Consider the following 14,931-nt stretch of genomic DNA (forward strand, 5'->3'; position numbering starts at 1 on the left):
CGGAGTATGCATACCAACCAATGGCCGGCCATCAACTGGGGTGTGTACTCCAATAGTGATGACCAGTCATCGGGTCCTGTGCACGCCACTCGATGACAGGCCATCAAGCGGCGTACTGGGGTTTAATGCCGCTCGATGGCCATTGAGTGGAGTACATACCCCACTCAATGACCGAGGTGTAGTGCTCCCCCCTCAATGACCAGTCTGTACCGGTCATCGAGACACCAGGAAAAAACAATGATCACTTGCCTACAAGTGACATGAAAAATTACAAAGGCCCCTTTGTACTTTGCTATGTCACTTGCAGACAAGTGATCATTGTTTTTTCCTGGTGAGAGGACATGAGGATCCCCTCGATGACTGGCACAGACCGGTAATCAAGAGGAGATGTTACTCCCCTTGATGGCTGGTACGGACCGGTCATCGAGAGGAATTATTCACCTCAATGACCTGTATTTACCGGTCATCGAGAGGTGCAAGTCCCCTAGATGACCAGCACAGGCTAATGATCATCAAGGGGAGGTGTTATGTACTCCTCTCGATGACCCGTGTAGACCGGTCATCAAGAGGTGGAAGTCCCCTCAATGACCGGTACAGACTGGTCATCGAGGGGAGGTGTTACTCCTCTCAATGACCAGGACGGACATCAAGGGGAGAGAGGAGTAACACGTCCGGTTGATGACTGGTCTGTACCGGTCATCGGGGGGAATCACTCCTCTTGATGACCTGTACACACTGGTCATTGAGAGGTGTGAGTCCCCTCGATGACCGGCACAGACCATTCATTGAGAGGAGGTGTGAATCTCCTTGATGCCGGTCTGTACCGGTCATCGGGGGGAATCACTCCTCTCGATGACCTGTACACACTGGTCATCGAGAGGTGTGACTCCCCTCGATGACCAGAACGGGCCAGTCATTGAGAGGAGGTGTGAATCTTCTCCATCCCGGTCTGTACTGGTCATCGGGGGGAATCACTCTTCTCAATGACCTGTACACACCGGTCATCGAGAGGTGTGAGTCCCCTCAATGACCGGCATGGACCAGTCATCAAGAGGAGATTCCACTCCAATCATGATTTTTTTCTTTTGCCCCCGTGGTGTACCGGTGATCAAGAGGTGTCAGCGGGCATCCAGTGGGGTGGGCCAGACAGGGTGTGTACATAGTATACCCTGCTTGACTGGGGTTCAACTTGAACCCCATATGCACTCCAGCTCTGGCTGGAGAGCTCTGCACTCCCCTTTCAGGGAGGAGAAATATCATGAATGGAGTGTTGGGGATATGCACTCTAATTTTATGGAGTGGGACTCACCGGCACTCATTACATTTGCTGGACACTGCAGTTCTTGGTTGTGCACTCCAAAGACTCTTGAGTCCCCGGTTCTGCACTCCAGCCAACTTGGAGTATTCTACTCTGTACTCCAACAATCATTGGAGTGCGCACTCCATCCACTCACTTGTGGAGTGCTTTTGGGATTTTTTTGGAGTGTACTTGGGCTGACCCAAAAAAATACAAAAACATGCATCAGAGTAATGTACAGGGTATGGGTATACACAGAGGTAGAAAAATCAGGTCAAAACATTCATATATTTGGTCAACATTGTGGATCAAGTCCACCTGCTCACAGTTAGGCTTAGTTTCAGCACAGGTATGGTGTATGTTCTACATGTACCTTCCACAATACATCTCATACAATTCCAGTTAGGATCCAGTTAGATTGCGCCTGACATCTTAACCATTCTTTGAACAAAGATCAGACCAACATCAAACCAACATCAAACCAACATCAAACCAACATCAAACCAGTAACTAACAAGGATCGGACCAAATGTCGGCATGAATTGTGCAAAGGCACTCGTAAACAGGTGCTGAGCAAACGTCCGTGGTGATCAGTCGCAAGAAAATGAGCTCCCGGACAAAATGGAGTTGAATATCCATGTGCTTGGTCCGGAAGCCATTTTGAGATGTTTCACTGTTAGCGAGGTTGATTGCTCCCTTGTTGTCCAGTTCGACCTCAATGGGCTTGACCGCATCTAGAATTCCGGTTTCCTTAATGAGACTCGCAAACCAAGCCAGGTCGCGCCCAAGGTCCAACAGCGCCTTGTATTCCGCCTTGGCGGTTGAGAGAGAAACGGTTGGCTGTTGACTGGATTTCCAGTTGATGAGATGAGTGCCTGCGGTGATGACAAAACCGGTGGTTGAACGCCTGGTGTCCAGGCAATTGCCCCAGTCGGCGTCCGAGTAAGCTTTTAGCTTAGAGTTTCTGGAGCGCTTGAACGTGAGCCCAACATTCCGGGTCCCCAAGAGATACCAAAAAACTTGAACAGCAGCTTGGTACTGCCTGATCCCTGGGTTGTCCAAGTACTGCAAGAGTTGACTCACTGCAAACGAGATATCCGGTCTCGTGAGGATGCTAAGGTAATTGAGTGACCCTACTAAGCCGCGGTAGTTAACCCCCAGTTTGCTGAAGGCATCAATTTCCTGACCCGTCGCCTTTGACAGGCGTTCTTGAGGGTTGAGAGGGCAGGAGGCTGGATGTTTGTCCGCTAGACCAAATTCGGCGAGTTTTTGCTCCACGTATTGAGTCTGATTTATTTGGAGGCCATCTTTGAAGCGGTTGATGTTCATCCCCAGGAGAAATTCTGCTTCTCCTGGGCACTTGATCTAGAACTCTTTCTCCATTTCCCGCTTGAAAATTTCGGGTTGCTTGCTGATGATGACAATATCGTCGACGTGTGCAAATAGCCAGGTTGCTGGTCGACCGATCTCTTCGCGTCTCCAGAAGACACAGGGATCAGAAGTCAAAATCTGAAAGCCAAGAGTTTTGAGATAGGCCGTGAGTTGTTTATACCAGACCAACGGCGCTTGACGAAGGCCGTAAATGGCCTTGTTTAGGTGAAGGACCGAGTTGGGTGGGCAATCATATCCTTGAGGTGGCAGGAGAGTTACCGTCTCCTTGAGGGGGCAAGTCAGGAATGCACTCCTGATGTCCAACTGGTGAATCATGATTCCATTGTTGACTGCAAACGAGATGAGGAGGCGGAGTGACGCGGCCTTGCCAGTTGGGGCGTAGATGATGTTGAAGTGCCTGCCGTGGATTTGCCGGAAAACCTGTGCGCAGATGCGGGCCTTGAACTCAATGACTTCGTTCAATGGTCCTAGCTTTCTTCTGTATGCCCAGGTTGAGGGGATGGGCTTGTCGGAGGCAAGCCTCTGGCGAATGTTCCAGACTTGATGCTTCAGCATGTTGGCGATTTCCTTCTTCTCCGCCTGGCTCCAGCTGAGTCGATCCTTCCCGCCCATGGCTTGCTTGTGGTTCTTTGGGTCGACTTTGATCTGAATTAGAAACGCGTGACGAGTCCTTTTTCCTGATACAATATTGTGCTGGTCTATCCCGCTTGTGATTTCCTTAGGCGGAGGGGTGGTTGTCCATTCAAACTGTTGCCCCGCAGGAGCGTTTAGCGCCTGGGTGTCGGGAGGGTGGCCGATGACCGCAGATGCAGGAGCTGTGGGGTCCTGCGGGCTGGCGGACCGGAGGTTGCGGATGATCCTGGACATGTTGTTGGCCTCTTCCTTGAGCTGAGCGTCAGATTCATTTTCAGGTTGGTCTTCGAGGAGAGGGATTGTCTCCTCCTTGTCAAACGGTAGTGGGCTGTCTGATTTAAAGTTCGGCATGCGATTTTGCTCGGCATGTAAGTGACTTTTGTGTAGCGTTGGGCATTCCGGAAAGGTTGTCTCATCAAAATGGACATGTTTTGCTGTGATGATCGCTTTTTCTTCCATCTGATAGACTTTATAAGACAAGTAGTTGTTCTCGTATCCCAACAGAATCCCTTCCCAGGATATAGAGCCAAATTTGGAGTTGCACTTTTGTTTTGGCTTGACGATCCACACGCGGCAGCCAAAGGGAGGTAAGAAGGTGATGTTGGGCTTTAGTTTGAACATCAATTCCAGTGGGCAGGTTTTGTTCTTCCCAAGGGACGGCAGGCAATTGGTAGTGGCTGTTGCAGTTCACACTGCCTCAGCCCACCATTCTGGGGCGAAGTTTGCCTGCATCAACAGGCATTGTGCCATGTCGATGATGGTGCGGTGTAAGACTCAAAAGTGTTTGTGAAACCCTTTTGCTGAATGAAGAAGGGGATGATGGAGGTGCAAACTCTGCCCTTCTATGCTATCAGTCAACAAGACCCACCAAGCTATGCTTGGCAGGTTTTAATCAAGTGATAGGTCTGGTCTAGTTCCAGATGAAGTTGTTCAATGACAGGTATGTGAGATTTTGAGAGTGAGTTCAGTAGTTATTTGCAAATATACGGGATGTAGTGATGTGTGGTGGTGATGGTAAGTGTGAAGGGTGGTATGTAAATAACTGGTGAGTACTGAGCTGAGAAGCTGACAACTGGGGAGGAGAGAGCTCCTTATATAGACAGAAGTGGAGCCCCAGAGGGCTTGTGGGTTAGGGTTTTAGCCCATCTGGACAACAGGGTGAGGGATTTTAGCTGGTGAGAGTAGATACAAATGATGTCATACTGTGTCAGGGGTACATAAATGATGTCATAAGAATGCAGTAGGGCCGCATGAAGGCTGCTTAAAGTGACAGTAGGCTGCATGAGTTGACAGGTGGATGCAGGGGGTGCATAAATGGAGTCTGAGGCTGCAGAATCAGTGCGTGATGACATCATAATATGGAAATAGAAGAGTACTTGATACTATGTGATGACTATAGTCTGATGGGGAGATTTGTGCTTGTATCCTGTGATGTGTATAAGCATGATACTGTGATCTTTGACTTGAGGCTTGTGACAGGCTGGTGACTGGGTATGTTGAACGTGTGATGGGTGTCCCGTGTCCAAGGAAGTGTAGGTTCCAAACCAGAGGGGCTCCAGTGACGCTTCCAGTGGTGACTAGGGGTAAAATTGGCCGTAAAATCCATTTCTGGGGTCCATTTGATGTTATCTTGAGGCCTAGTATGAGTAATTATGTGGCATAGAAAAAACTTTTTATTTTTCCACTTTTCCGTCTACCACAGCGGTTTGCCCGCTTGGCCATCCCGTTGTTCTGAGGAGTATATGCTGGGCCACATTGTGTTGTATTCCATAGGCCTTCAAGTATTTGCTTAATGTACCGTTCACGAATTCCCCGCCGCCGTTGGAGATTAGTTTCTTTAAGGTTGAACCAGTTTGTTTTTCAAAGAATGTCTGGAAGTCAATGATGGCTTGAGTGGCTTGGCTCTTCTCTTTTAATATGGCTGTTGACAAGAGTAATAAAGTACCTGGCTCCGCCGTTTGTTGGCGGAGAGATTGGGCTGACAAGATCAGCGTGCACGACGCTCAGGGGTGCATCAGCAGCCTTGAAGGAGCCTTTGCATGGCAGGCGTTTCAATTTGCCTTGCATGCATGCCTGGCACGCGTGCGTCTTCTCCAGATTTATTTTGTCGGGAATAGCTTGCGCTATACGGCCGGAGCTGGCGTGGCCGAGCCGATTGTGCCACATTTGGAAGTGGAGAAGTTAACCGCGGGCGTGGTGATGAGGCCTGTGACTGGCTCTGGTGTGGAGGAGACATCTGTAATTTCCAGAAGATTGTTTGCGACGTTGACTCTGAAGGACTTTGCATCATCAATTTTTACCTTGAAGACTCCGTTCACTTCGTGTATTGATGCTTTGTGGTGGAGGAGCTGCATCATGGATACTAGGTTCCTTGTTAGCTTCGGGACATTTAAGGCTTCAGTGAGGGTGAGGACTTGTCCCGAGGGGAGATGAAGCTTCGCAGTGCCACAAGCAACCGCTGTCAATTCAGATTTACTGCTTCCTGTGACAATGGCAATATGTACCGGGGTGGTTGCGACAAAGTAGCTCAGGGAGTTGAGCATGTGATTGCTCACTCCAGAATCTAAAATTGTTGTTAATGGCATACCGGGGGTCATTACATTGTATGTGAAAGAGGGTTTTGCTATGTGGGTGTGGTAAGTTTCCTCTTCATCTTCAACGTCCTTGTCAGCCGTTGTGTGATATGACTTGCGCGGCTTCTTCTGGGGTCTTTCCTGGTCTACAAGAGGCTTGCCTGGTGGCCGAGAGGTTTGTGAAATGTCCAGCAGTCGGCCTTGACATGGGTGGTTGCTTTTGGATTATGCTTTCTGCCAGAGCAGCGAATCTTAGGCGGATAGGTCTTTTTTGGTCCGTGACTTGGTCCTATGGCCAGTGCGGTGGATGGTGGCTCAGGATCCTCGACAAACTTGCGCTTTGTGGCGGTTTTGTGGCGGCCAATATCGCGGAGTTTGGCTATAATCTCCTTAGGTTTGGCCAATGCTTTCAAGTCGGCGAAGAGCGCTTGCATGAGCATCGGTCGTTGTTTGGTGATTTTTCCGACAATACCGAAGCCAACAAGTACGTCGGGAACCTTTAGGCCTAGTGAACTGAATTTGGCTAAGCTTTCCTCCATTTCGATTATGTAGGAATTCATGTCTTTATTGTACTGAATATCCAGCCACTTGTTCCAGACTTGGAACACAGACAATAAGAGCATCTCCACCGCTAGGAACTATCTGAGGGACTAAATCCCAGGCTCGCGCGACTGCGGCACAGTTTTAGCTTCTTGACCGAGGTCTCTTTCACACCGCAAGGTTCCCAAAGTAGCACCTCCAGGTTGTGAAACCGGCTACCCCCGACTCCCCGATGGCCGGTCAGCACAAGAGGTGCAATACCGATTTCCGGTCAACAAATGGCAGCGATATACAGTCCTCTCAATGGCCGGTACTGACCGGCCATTGACATGCAGTCCTTTCAATGGCCGGTCAGTACCGGCGATCGAGATGCAGTCCTCTCAATGGCCGGTCAGCACCGGCCATCGAGATGTAGTCCTCTTGATGGCCAGTCAGTACCGGCCATCGACGTGCAGTCCTTTCGATGGCCGCTCAGACGTACCAGCCATTGACTTGCAGTCCTTTCGATGGCCGGTCAGTACCAGCCATCGACTTGCAGTCCTTTCAATGGCCAGTCAGTACTGGCCATCAACTTGCAGTCCTTTCGATGGCCGCTCAGTACCGGCCATCAAGATGCAGTCCTCTCAATGGCCGCTCAGTACCGGCCATTGAGAGGTAGTCCTCTCGATGGCCGCTCAGTACCGGCCATTGAGAGGTAGTCCTCTCGATGGCCGGTCAGTACTGTCCATCAAGATGTAGTCCTCTTGATGGCCGGTTAGTACCGGCCATCGAGATGTAGTCCTCTTGATGGCCGTTCAGTACCGGCCATTGACATGGCTGTGCAAGTCACTCGATGACTGGTCAATCCGGTCATTGAGAGGAGATGTGTGTCCTCTTGATGACCGGTACAGCCCGTTCATTGAGAGTTGTGCGTCCTCCCGAGGACCGGCCAGCTGTGCCGGTCATTGAGAGGTGGTGAATCCCCTAGATGACCGGTATAGAATGGTCATCAAGAGCTGTACATCCTCCCGATGACCGGTCTGTACCGGTCATTGAGAGGTGGTGAGTCCCCTCAATGACTGGCACAGACCGGTCATCAAAGGAGGGTACTGTACTGCTGAGTCCCCTCAATGTCCGGTACCGGCCATTCATATATTTTTTTTGTGTACAATAGTCGGTTCGGCCGGGACGGCCGTTGATACATGGATGTCTGGGGTTGGGGATATCAGGGGTTGTGTGCGGGAAGGAGCGGAGTATCACAGGCCTCCGGCTGTGTGATATGTGTGTCAGAGGAGCTATGTGGGGAGCTATAGTGTCCTAAATCTGGTCTTGGTTTAGCTCCCCAGATGGGTTTTCCTACTTTAGGGTAGCCTTTAGCGCCTCCGGTGGAGGAGCTAAATCGGATCTGGGGAGCTAAATTTGGTTTAGTCCCTTGATTTAGCTCCCGCGGTGGAGATGCTCTAAGGAGTCTGAAGCGTATATTGTTTTGATATTAGTCCAGATGGCATGCAGGTCCTGTTCGTTCTTGTTGTTGATGACACTAGTGAAGATTACATTTGAAATTGCTTCACTTAAAATGCTACAGGTCCTTAGGGCCCCTTGGAGTTCGTTTTTGTCTGGCTCTTTTGGCATTGGCTCATCAAGGTAGGATTCAAGGCGTCTAGGGCAGAGATGCATCTTGATTTTCCTTTCCCATAATGGAAAGTTGGTGCCGTCAAACTTCGGAACATTCACATGATCTTTATTGGTACTGTATGCGTCGTTCGGTTAAGCTGAGGGGGTTCTGTCTGCGTTATTGCTAAAGCCTTGGTTCCTCGTGACAGCCATCTCTGAATGCTTTCAGTTGCAAAGGTGAGGTAAATTCGAGCAAATCAAGACTGTAAATCTAAAAAGATAGGAGCAACTGAAATGTTTGATTACTTGTCAGATGCGCTAAGTACATGATTTGAATCTAAATTAAAGCTATTTAATTGTTAAGATTCAAGTACCTGAAAGCAGACAGAGATCTTCCTGAGTTTTTCTAAGGAGAAGATAGGGAGAATGGAGCGGTGGTTGTCGGTCTTGGAGCCGGGTCATTAATGACAAGATCTGCAACTGCACCTGCATCAGTGTCTGTTTGTTTCTTCTCTTTTTCTGTTAGGGCTCACAAAGATACAACGCGGCTATCGTATGATCTTCGTTTTGTCTTGCCAGAGTCCTCCTGCGGTTTCCTGCGCTGCAGTTCAACCAGGCATCTTAGCTTGTCTGTCTAGTAGCTAGGTCTGGTCTGTATGTCTGGCTAAGGTGCTTACAAGATGCTTTAGCTTCCGTGATTCTAGCAAGCAGCTTGTCTTGAGGTTTTGGTCCAAATTGTTCTGCTAGGGTTCTACGGTTGAACGATTCTAGGTCAGTCTTTGTTACAAGCCTTCCATTATCTAGTCTCTCATACTTACGAGTTTCTTGGTGCTGAGTGCTTCTCTGTTCTAGGTTCTACCAATGGCGTTGCGGCTGATCGTCTGGCTTCTGTTATCGTGGCGATACAATTAAGCTCTGCGTCTGGGTTAGGTCTGGACTGCGAAAGGGGCTTACCTTTCTTAGCAGCTGGGGCTGGGTCTAACCGCGCGAGCTTCCTCGGGGGTTGCTGCGGGTCTGGGTCTGGGTTTGGCTCTGGGCCTGATCCTGGATTCCTACATTCTAGTCTACCACGTACAATAGCCACTTGAGACAGAAAAAAGACGACGGGTTGTCAGTCAGTGAAATCTGCGGGAAAACGTGGAGATGGTGTGTGGAGGAAGGGGGAAGGGACGGACCCGTCGATCAAGAGATCAGTGCCCGTAGTGAACGAAGACGCGTCGCTGGCCAAATACAACGCGGCCCCGCTCAAGCCCGAAACATGGCTCATTCGTCCCACCGGTCTAGACCACCGCAGCGAGATTTTGACAAAAATTGAGAACATCGGCCCGTCAAGTGGAAAGAAATGATTCTATTACTGAAGTCCTTTCAAACCACACTTTCTTCAAGAGGGGACTGTCGCGAAACAAAAAACGTCAGCAAGTTTGGAAGTCAAAAGAGGAGCAAGAGAAACGGGGCGAGACTGACTCGAATTTCTCGATCAGCAGGGTGTTCATGTACCCCGGCGAGATGGAGTTACAGCGGATCTTGTGGGGCGCCCATTCCCTGCACAGAGACGAGAGAAGATGTGAGCCAGAGAAGCTGGTGAGGCCTAGACGAAGGGACGTACGCAGCGAGGGATTTCATCAGATGGATGACGCCGGCTTTGCTTGCGTTATCTGAAGCATCCCGGACGGAATCAAGTCAATCCCTCTGTTTTGTAAGCAGAGCATAGGGGGACGGAGGCTGGCACAAAAAGATTCGGGAAATCTTGTTGCAAGGTGTGTTTTTCTTTCATGCAGACATTTCCAATTGACGCAAATTGATTAGAAAGATGGGTACTTTTAGAGAAGGATTATGCGTAGAAGACGGGATTTAAGGAGATACAACAAAGATGGCAAGATGATACACATATAGAACATGAAAATTAAGGGATTTTGTTGGTTTATCGTATAGCGGGAGATTAGGCCTGAAACACAAGGTGCGCAGCGTGTGTCAATATTAGCATCCCACAAAGAAGTTGCACTAGGCAAAGAGGAAAGAAGCAGAGATGACGAACCGAGTGGTCATGAGTGTGGTGTTGGGCGTCCGAAGCGTCCTTCTTGAACAGCCCGCCCCCGAGATAAGGGAAGCCCATTCCCCAGGAGCCGTAGGGACTAAGCAAGCCGTAGTTGGCCAGCGGGCTCATCCCGAACAGGCCCAAGCTGTCCAGCCCCAGCCCCAGGCCCAGGCCCATGTCGTACCCGCCGCAGAATCCGGCGAGCGTGCCGTAGCACTTCGAGTCCGATTGGCCTTTGCCGGCTTGGGCAGCGACGTCCGCCCGCGGAGCTAGAACCGGTGCGGATGCGACGGTCTGGAGGAGGGCCAGGAGACAAGCGACTGAGAAGATGCACTGCATGGTGGGTTTCGTGGGTTTGGAGGTGGGTAGCACGGTTTTGGTTGCGGAGGTGGATTATGGGTGGAGTCGAGTGTCTGGATCTGTGGGTGATGAGAGGAGGCGACTGGGCGGCCATCAAGCTTCCTTTATGTAGCTTTCTGGCCATGCTTGACGAGTCCCTTCCCACTAGGATTCCATATCCCGGGTTTCTCCAAGACCAACCGCCCGGCCAGATTTCCTTTCCACGCCGCGACTGAGTGGAATTTCTCATACACGGAGTGTGTGAAGGAAACACGCCTCTGTGGTTTATCGGTGTCCGATGTTGACACAAGATGGCTTCGCGGGACCAATCGGATCCATCGGCGGCGGCCGGCTTCTCATCCTCACCCATTCATGAACACCACAAGTTGACGGACACTCCATCCGCCACCGCTATACGAATCATGTGCCCTCGATTCCACGAGGCCGAAGCGGGTTCGTGTGGACATTGGTGCAAGCTTGAGACTGCGACGGTGGACTGAACAGCGCGCTTTTATCGGCGCGGCCGGCTCCCAAGACCAAAAACACCAGGAGATTCCGCCCTTATGGCTAGTTGGTACACAGGGCACATGGGAAATTCTACCACTCGCACAGTAAAGAACTGTGAACCATACACCTTCAGAACAGCTTCAGCTGAAGGTGACGTGTGATCCCGGCGGCAGGCCGATGGCGGTGAGTGGGCGAATATGGCAGCCGAAAGCTATATAAAGGGAAGCTTGATGGGCTCCCAGTCGCCTCCTCTCATCATCCACAGATCCATACACTCGACTCCACCCATAATCCACCTCCGCAACCAAAACCGTCTTACCCACCTCCAAACCCACCAAGCCCACCATGCAGTGCATCTTCTCATTTGCTTGTCTCCTGGCCCTCCTCCAGACCGTCGCATCCACCCCGGTTCTAGCTCCGCGGGCGGACGTCGCTGCCCAAGCCGGCAAAGGCCAATCGGACTCGAAGTGCTACGGCATGCTTGCAGCCGGATTCTGCGGCGGGTACGACATGGGCCTGGGCCTGGGGCTGGGGCTGGACAGCGTCGGCCTGTTCGGGATGAGCCCGCTGCTCAACTACGGCTTGCTTAGTCCCTACGGCTCCTGGGGAATGGGCTATCCTTATCTCGGGGGCGGACTGTTCAAGAAGGACGCTTCGGACGCCCAGCAAAACGCTCATGATCACTCGGTTCGTCGTCCCCTCATCTTTTCTCTCTGCCTCGACCATTGCAGTGGGATGCCAATATTGACACACGCTGCATCCCTTTCCGTCCATCAGGCCTAATCTCCCGCTATAATTGACACACGCCACCCACCTTTTTTTTCAGGCCTAATCTTAATCCACTATACGATAAATCACCGAAATCACTAAATTTTCATGTTCTATATCTGTATCATCAGGCCCTCTTTGTAGTAATCTCCTTAGATCCCGTCATCCTCACATAATTCTCTGCTTGAGAACTCAACTAAACACCATATTTCCTAATCAGATCCCAATTGTGAATGTCTTTGTGGCAAAAAAGTGTTGATTGCAATCCGCTTTCTGCATTCTTTTCTATTAGTCTCCACGGTGCTCAAAAGACATATCATGGGCCATCGTCGAGCGTGGACCAGCGGGGCCATTGCCGCTTCTACAGCGGCGGCCATCAGCCGCCACCCGGAGCTGCGGCCCCTGCGGCCGCCGCCGCCTCCACACCTGCCGCAACATGCAGGACCCTCGCCAGCGTCTACACCGTGAGATGGGAGCCAGCATGTGTATGAGCCATCTTTTAAGACCCCTGCATCCTCATCACACATGTGCTTGAGCCCGTATCTTCACAAGCAGTGAGCAATCATCATTGGATCCTATGTCTGTACCATCCATCCATGTTTCATGTATCCTCCTGCATCGGCAAATGGCAATCTTGGACAGGGCCGCACCACTGTCTTTGAGAATAAGCTTCATTAACCTCATCTATGTATATAAATATGCTTATGCGTGAAACACGGAGAAAGGAAAAAGAAAAACAGGCAACACAAAAGTGTAACGTTTTCTTTGTTACTGATAATCATGCAAAGATGAAGCTGATTAATGATCGGAGAATGGTCCTTATCATGCTAAGAACCACTAACATCTTTCACAAGTTTTTTCCTTTCTTTAATTGTGAAGGTTTCATCTGAGGGTCTGAGTGTATTGTTATAAACCCGGTTGTCTTTCATTCCGTTGTTTCCTCTTTTCTTTTTCCTCATTGCGATATTCTTTGTTCTTTGTTATCATTATCATTTGGTTGTGTAATCTCAGCTTTTATCAAAACCTCCTTTCAAGAGTCTATTCTTTGCTCCGAAGATAGACTATTGTGTTTTGCTTAATGGTTGGACTTCAAGAGCGAAGTTGAGTGCTATAGTTATGGGATTTTCTGGCACAGCCCCAGTTTAATCTCCATCATTCTGCCATACAGAGCCTGCCTGTACCAAAGTGAAAATGATCATGATGATCTTTATTTCACAATGTGAGGCAAAAAAAAAAAATAGAATTACGGAATGCCATGATTTGTGCACAGCAACAGGACCATCCGTCCAAGCATTCTACAAAACACAATACCCCTAATACATCTGAAAATAGGCGACGGGTTCTCTTGAATTTCGTTCATAGCCACTTAAGAGGTAAGAGTATTAGGTGGGCCCTCACAATTATATTGCGATCTTCAACCTTAGATTCCATACATTTAAATTTTTGGCTATCTTTGGTTTATCCAATCTTATTTCTTTTTCTCAAGTTATAAATTGTTTGATTCAAGTTTTGCTCCTCTCTTTATTGACATTCTAAAATTAAGCTATACATTATCTTCGCCTCATCATCATCCTCATAATCAATTTTCATCACTTCTATATTCAAATATTTCAAATCAAGCTTCCAATAAAACACAAAGTTATAAACATGTCCGATAACTCTTCTCCACAACTTCCTCTTTGCATGTCATTACCCCCGTCCCCAAACCCTAATTCTTTCACACATCTCGCCGGTCAATCCTACGTGACGCCTTTCCAAAGCCCTCTTCCGAATTTTACGGTTTCGGACGATGCACAACAATCCCTTCCTCCGCTCGGCCCATTTCCAGACGGTTTTGAACCTCGACCAATTGATTCTTTGCCAATTTTGAATTCGCCAGGTCCACATTGAGGATCTGCGTTAAATCAACTGGAGGAGGACGTCTCGGGGTTGATTTGGATGTCAACAAGCTTCCAGATAGAGATCAAACAATTTTTGCTAACTCACAAGCCATTGCGTCTCTCCAAGCTCAAGCCAGGCGAAATGACAAAACAATTCCCAGGAACAATGAGACGATCAAGGACTTGTCTCAATTGTTGGTTTTTGCAAAGGAATTTATTCCAATGAAGCTCCATTATTCTCAGGAGTTTTTACAGGTCTGAAATACGGTTGATACCATCATTAATTCCATCAATTCTCGTTTGACCGTTTTGGAGGATCCCGTGTTTCATAAGAATATAGTACAGTCTCATCCCAAACCTCCACATTTTTCTCATATTTATTTTTTGGGAAACATTAAAGAAACTTACAGATTTTGTGCAACTATGAGGGACACTTTTGCCCAATTTCCAAATAGCTTTTCTTCCGAACAAGAAAAGATTCTATGGATTACTTCTTATTTTAGAGCTGCGTCAAGAAATTTAGGCAAGGATTGTTATTATCAAGACAACTGGGATAGGTGTTTAGACATGGCGGAATTATCTATAAACAATTTGGACTCGGCAAGTTTGGGTGTTTCTCCATTTTTCTTTTCTTATGGTCATCATCCAAAATTTAATATAATGACTGAATCATTGGGGAATAAGGATTTAGACAAATTTTTTGTTGGCATTGCAGTTGACACAGGAAAAAGCAATGGAGTGCCTGGTTTTGGCGCGGAATAAACAAGCAGCATATTATAATGTGAAGAAGAAGCCGGCACCGGTGTATTCAGAAGGAGAAATGGTGTTGCTTTTGTGTAAGTTTATTCAGTCAAGGCGTTTAAATTCTAAATTAGATTACAGGTATATTGGTCCTTTTGCGGTAAAGAAGATGGTAGGTACGGATGCGGTAGAGTTAGACATTAAAAAGGAATACCCTAAATTACATCCTGTTTTCAATGTCTCGCTGATTGTTAGATATGTTCATCCAAATAGTGTCTTGGATCGTGGCGTCGTTGATGGTATAAAGGATAAGTATTATGAAGATGAAGAAGTGGTTGACTGGTCGTTGATGAAGGCAATTTTGGATGTAAGGTCTCAAAGGAAGGGTAAGTTTCAGTTTTTAATTTCTTGGGCGCTTCCCGGGAGCGTAGCAGGAGGGGGGCAGAGTCCAAGGCGCGGCGGCAGTGGAGTCTTCAAGGGGCACGGGCGCGCGGCACAGCGCGGCGCGCAGCCAGGGCTCCCGCAAGCGGAGCCCAAACCTAGACGATAGTGGACGACCGGTACCGGCCGGCAGCAAACGCCACGGAACCAGCACCAATGCTCAGGACACCGACGACTAACACCGCTCAGCTT

General features: G+C 48.9%; 1 protein-coding gene across 1 annotated transcript in view; it reads right to left on the reverse strand.

Moving 5' to 3' along the window:
* Nucleotides 1-9,356: 9,356 nt before the first annotated feature.
* The window catches only part of PtA15_4A740 (uncharacterized protein), a gene marked incomplete at both ends in the record, with an annotated part of 43,443 nt that continues 37,868 nt past the window's right edge, over nucleotides 9,357-14,931 (reverse strand). The window contains 3 exons of the mRNA XM_053168655.1: nucleotides 9,357-9,420; nucleotides 9,493-9,570; nucleotides 9,635-9,683. Of these exons, the coding sequence (XP_053019842.1) occupies nucleotides 9,357-9,420; nucleotides 9,493-9,570; nucleotides 9,635-9,683 (191 nt within the window). The remainder of the gene's footprint in view (nucleotides 9,421-9,492; nucleotides 9,571-9,634; nucleotides 9,684-14,931) is intronic.

The sequence above is a fragment of the Puccinia triticina genome, chromosome 4A (genome assembly GCF_026914185.1).
Source record: "Puccinia triticina chromosome 4A, complete sequence".
NCBI classification, from domain to species: Eukaryota; Fungi; Basidiomycota; class Pucciniomycetes; order Pucciniales; family Pucciniaceae; genus Puccinia; species Puccinia triticina.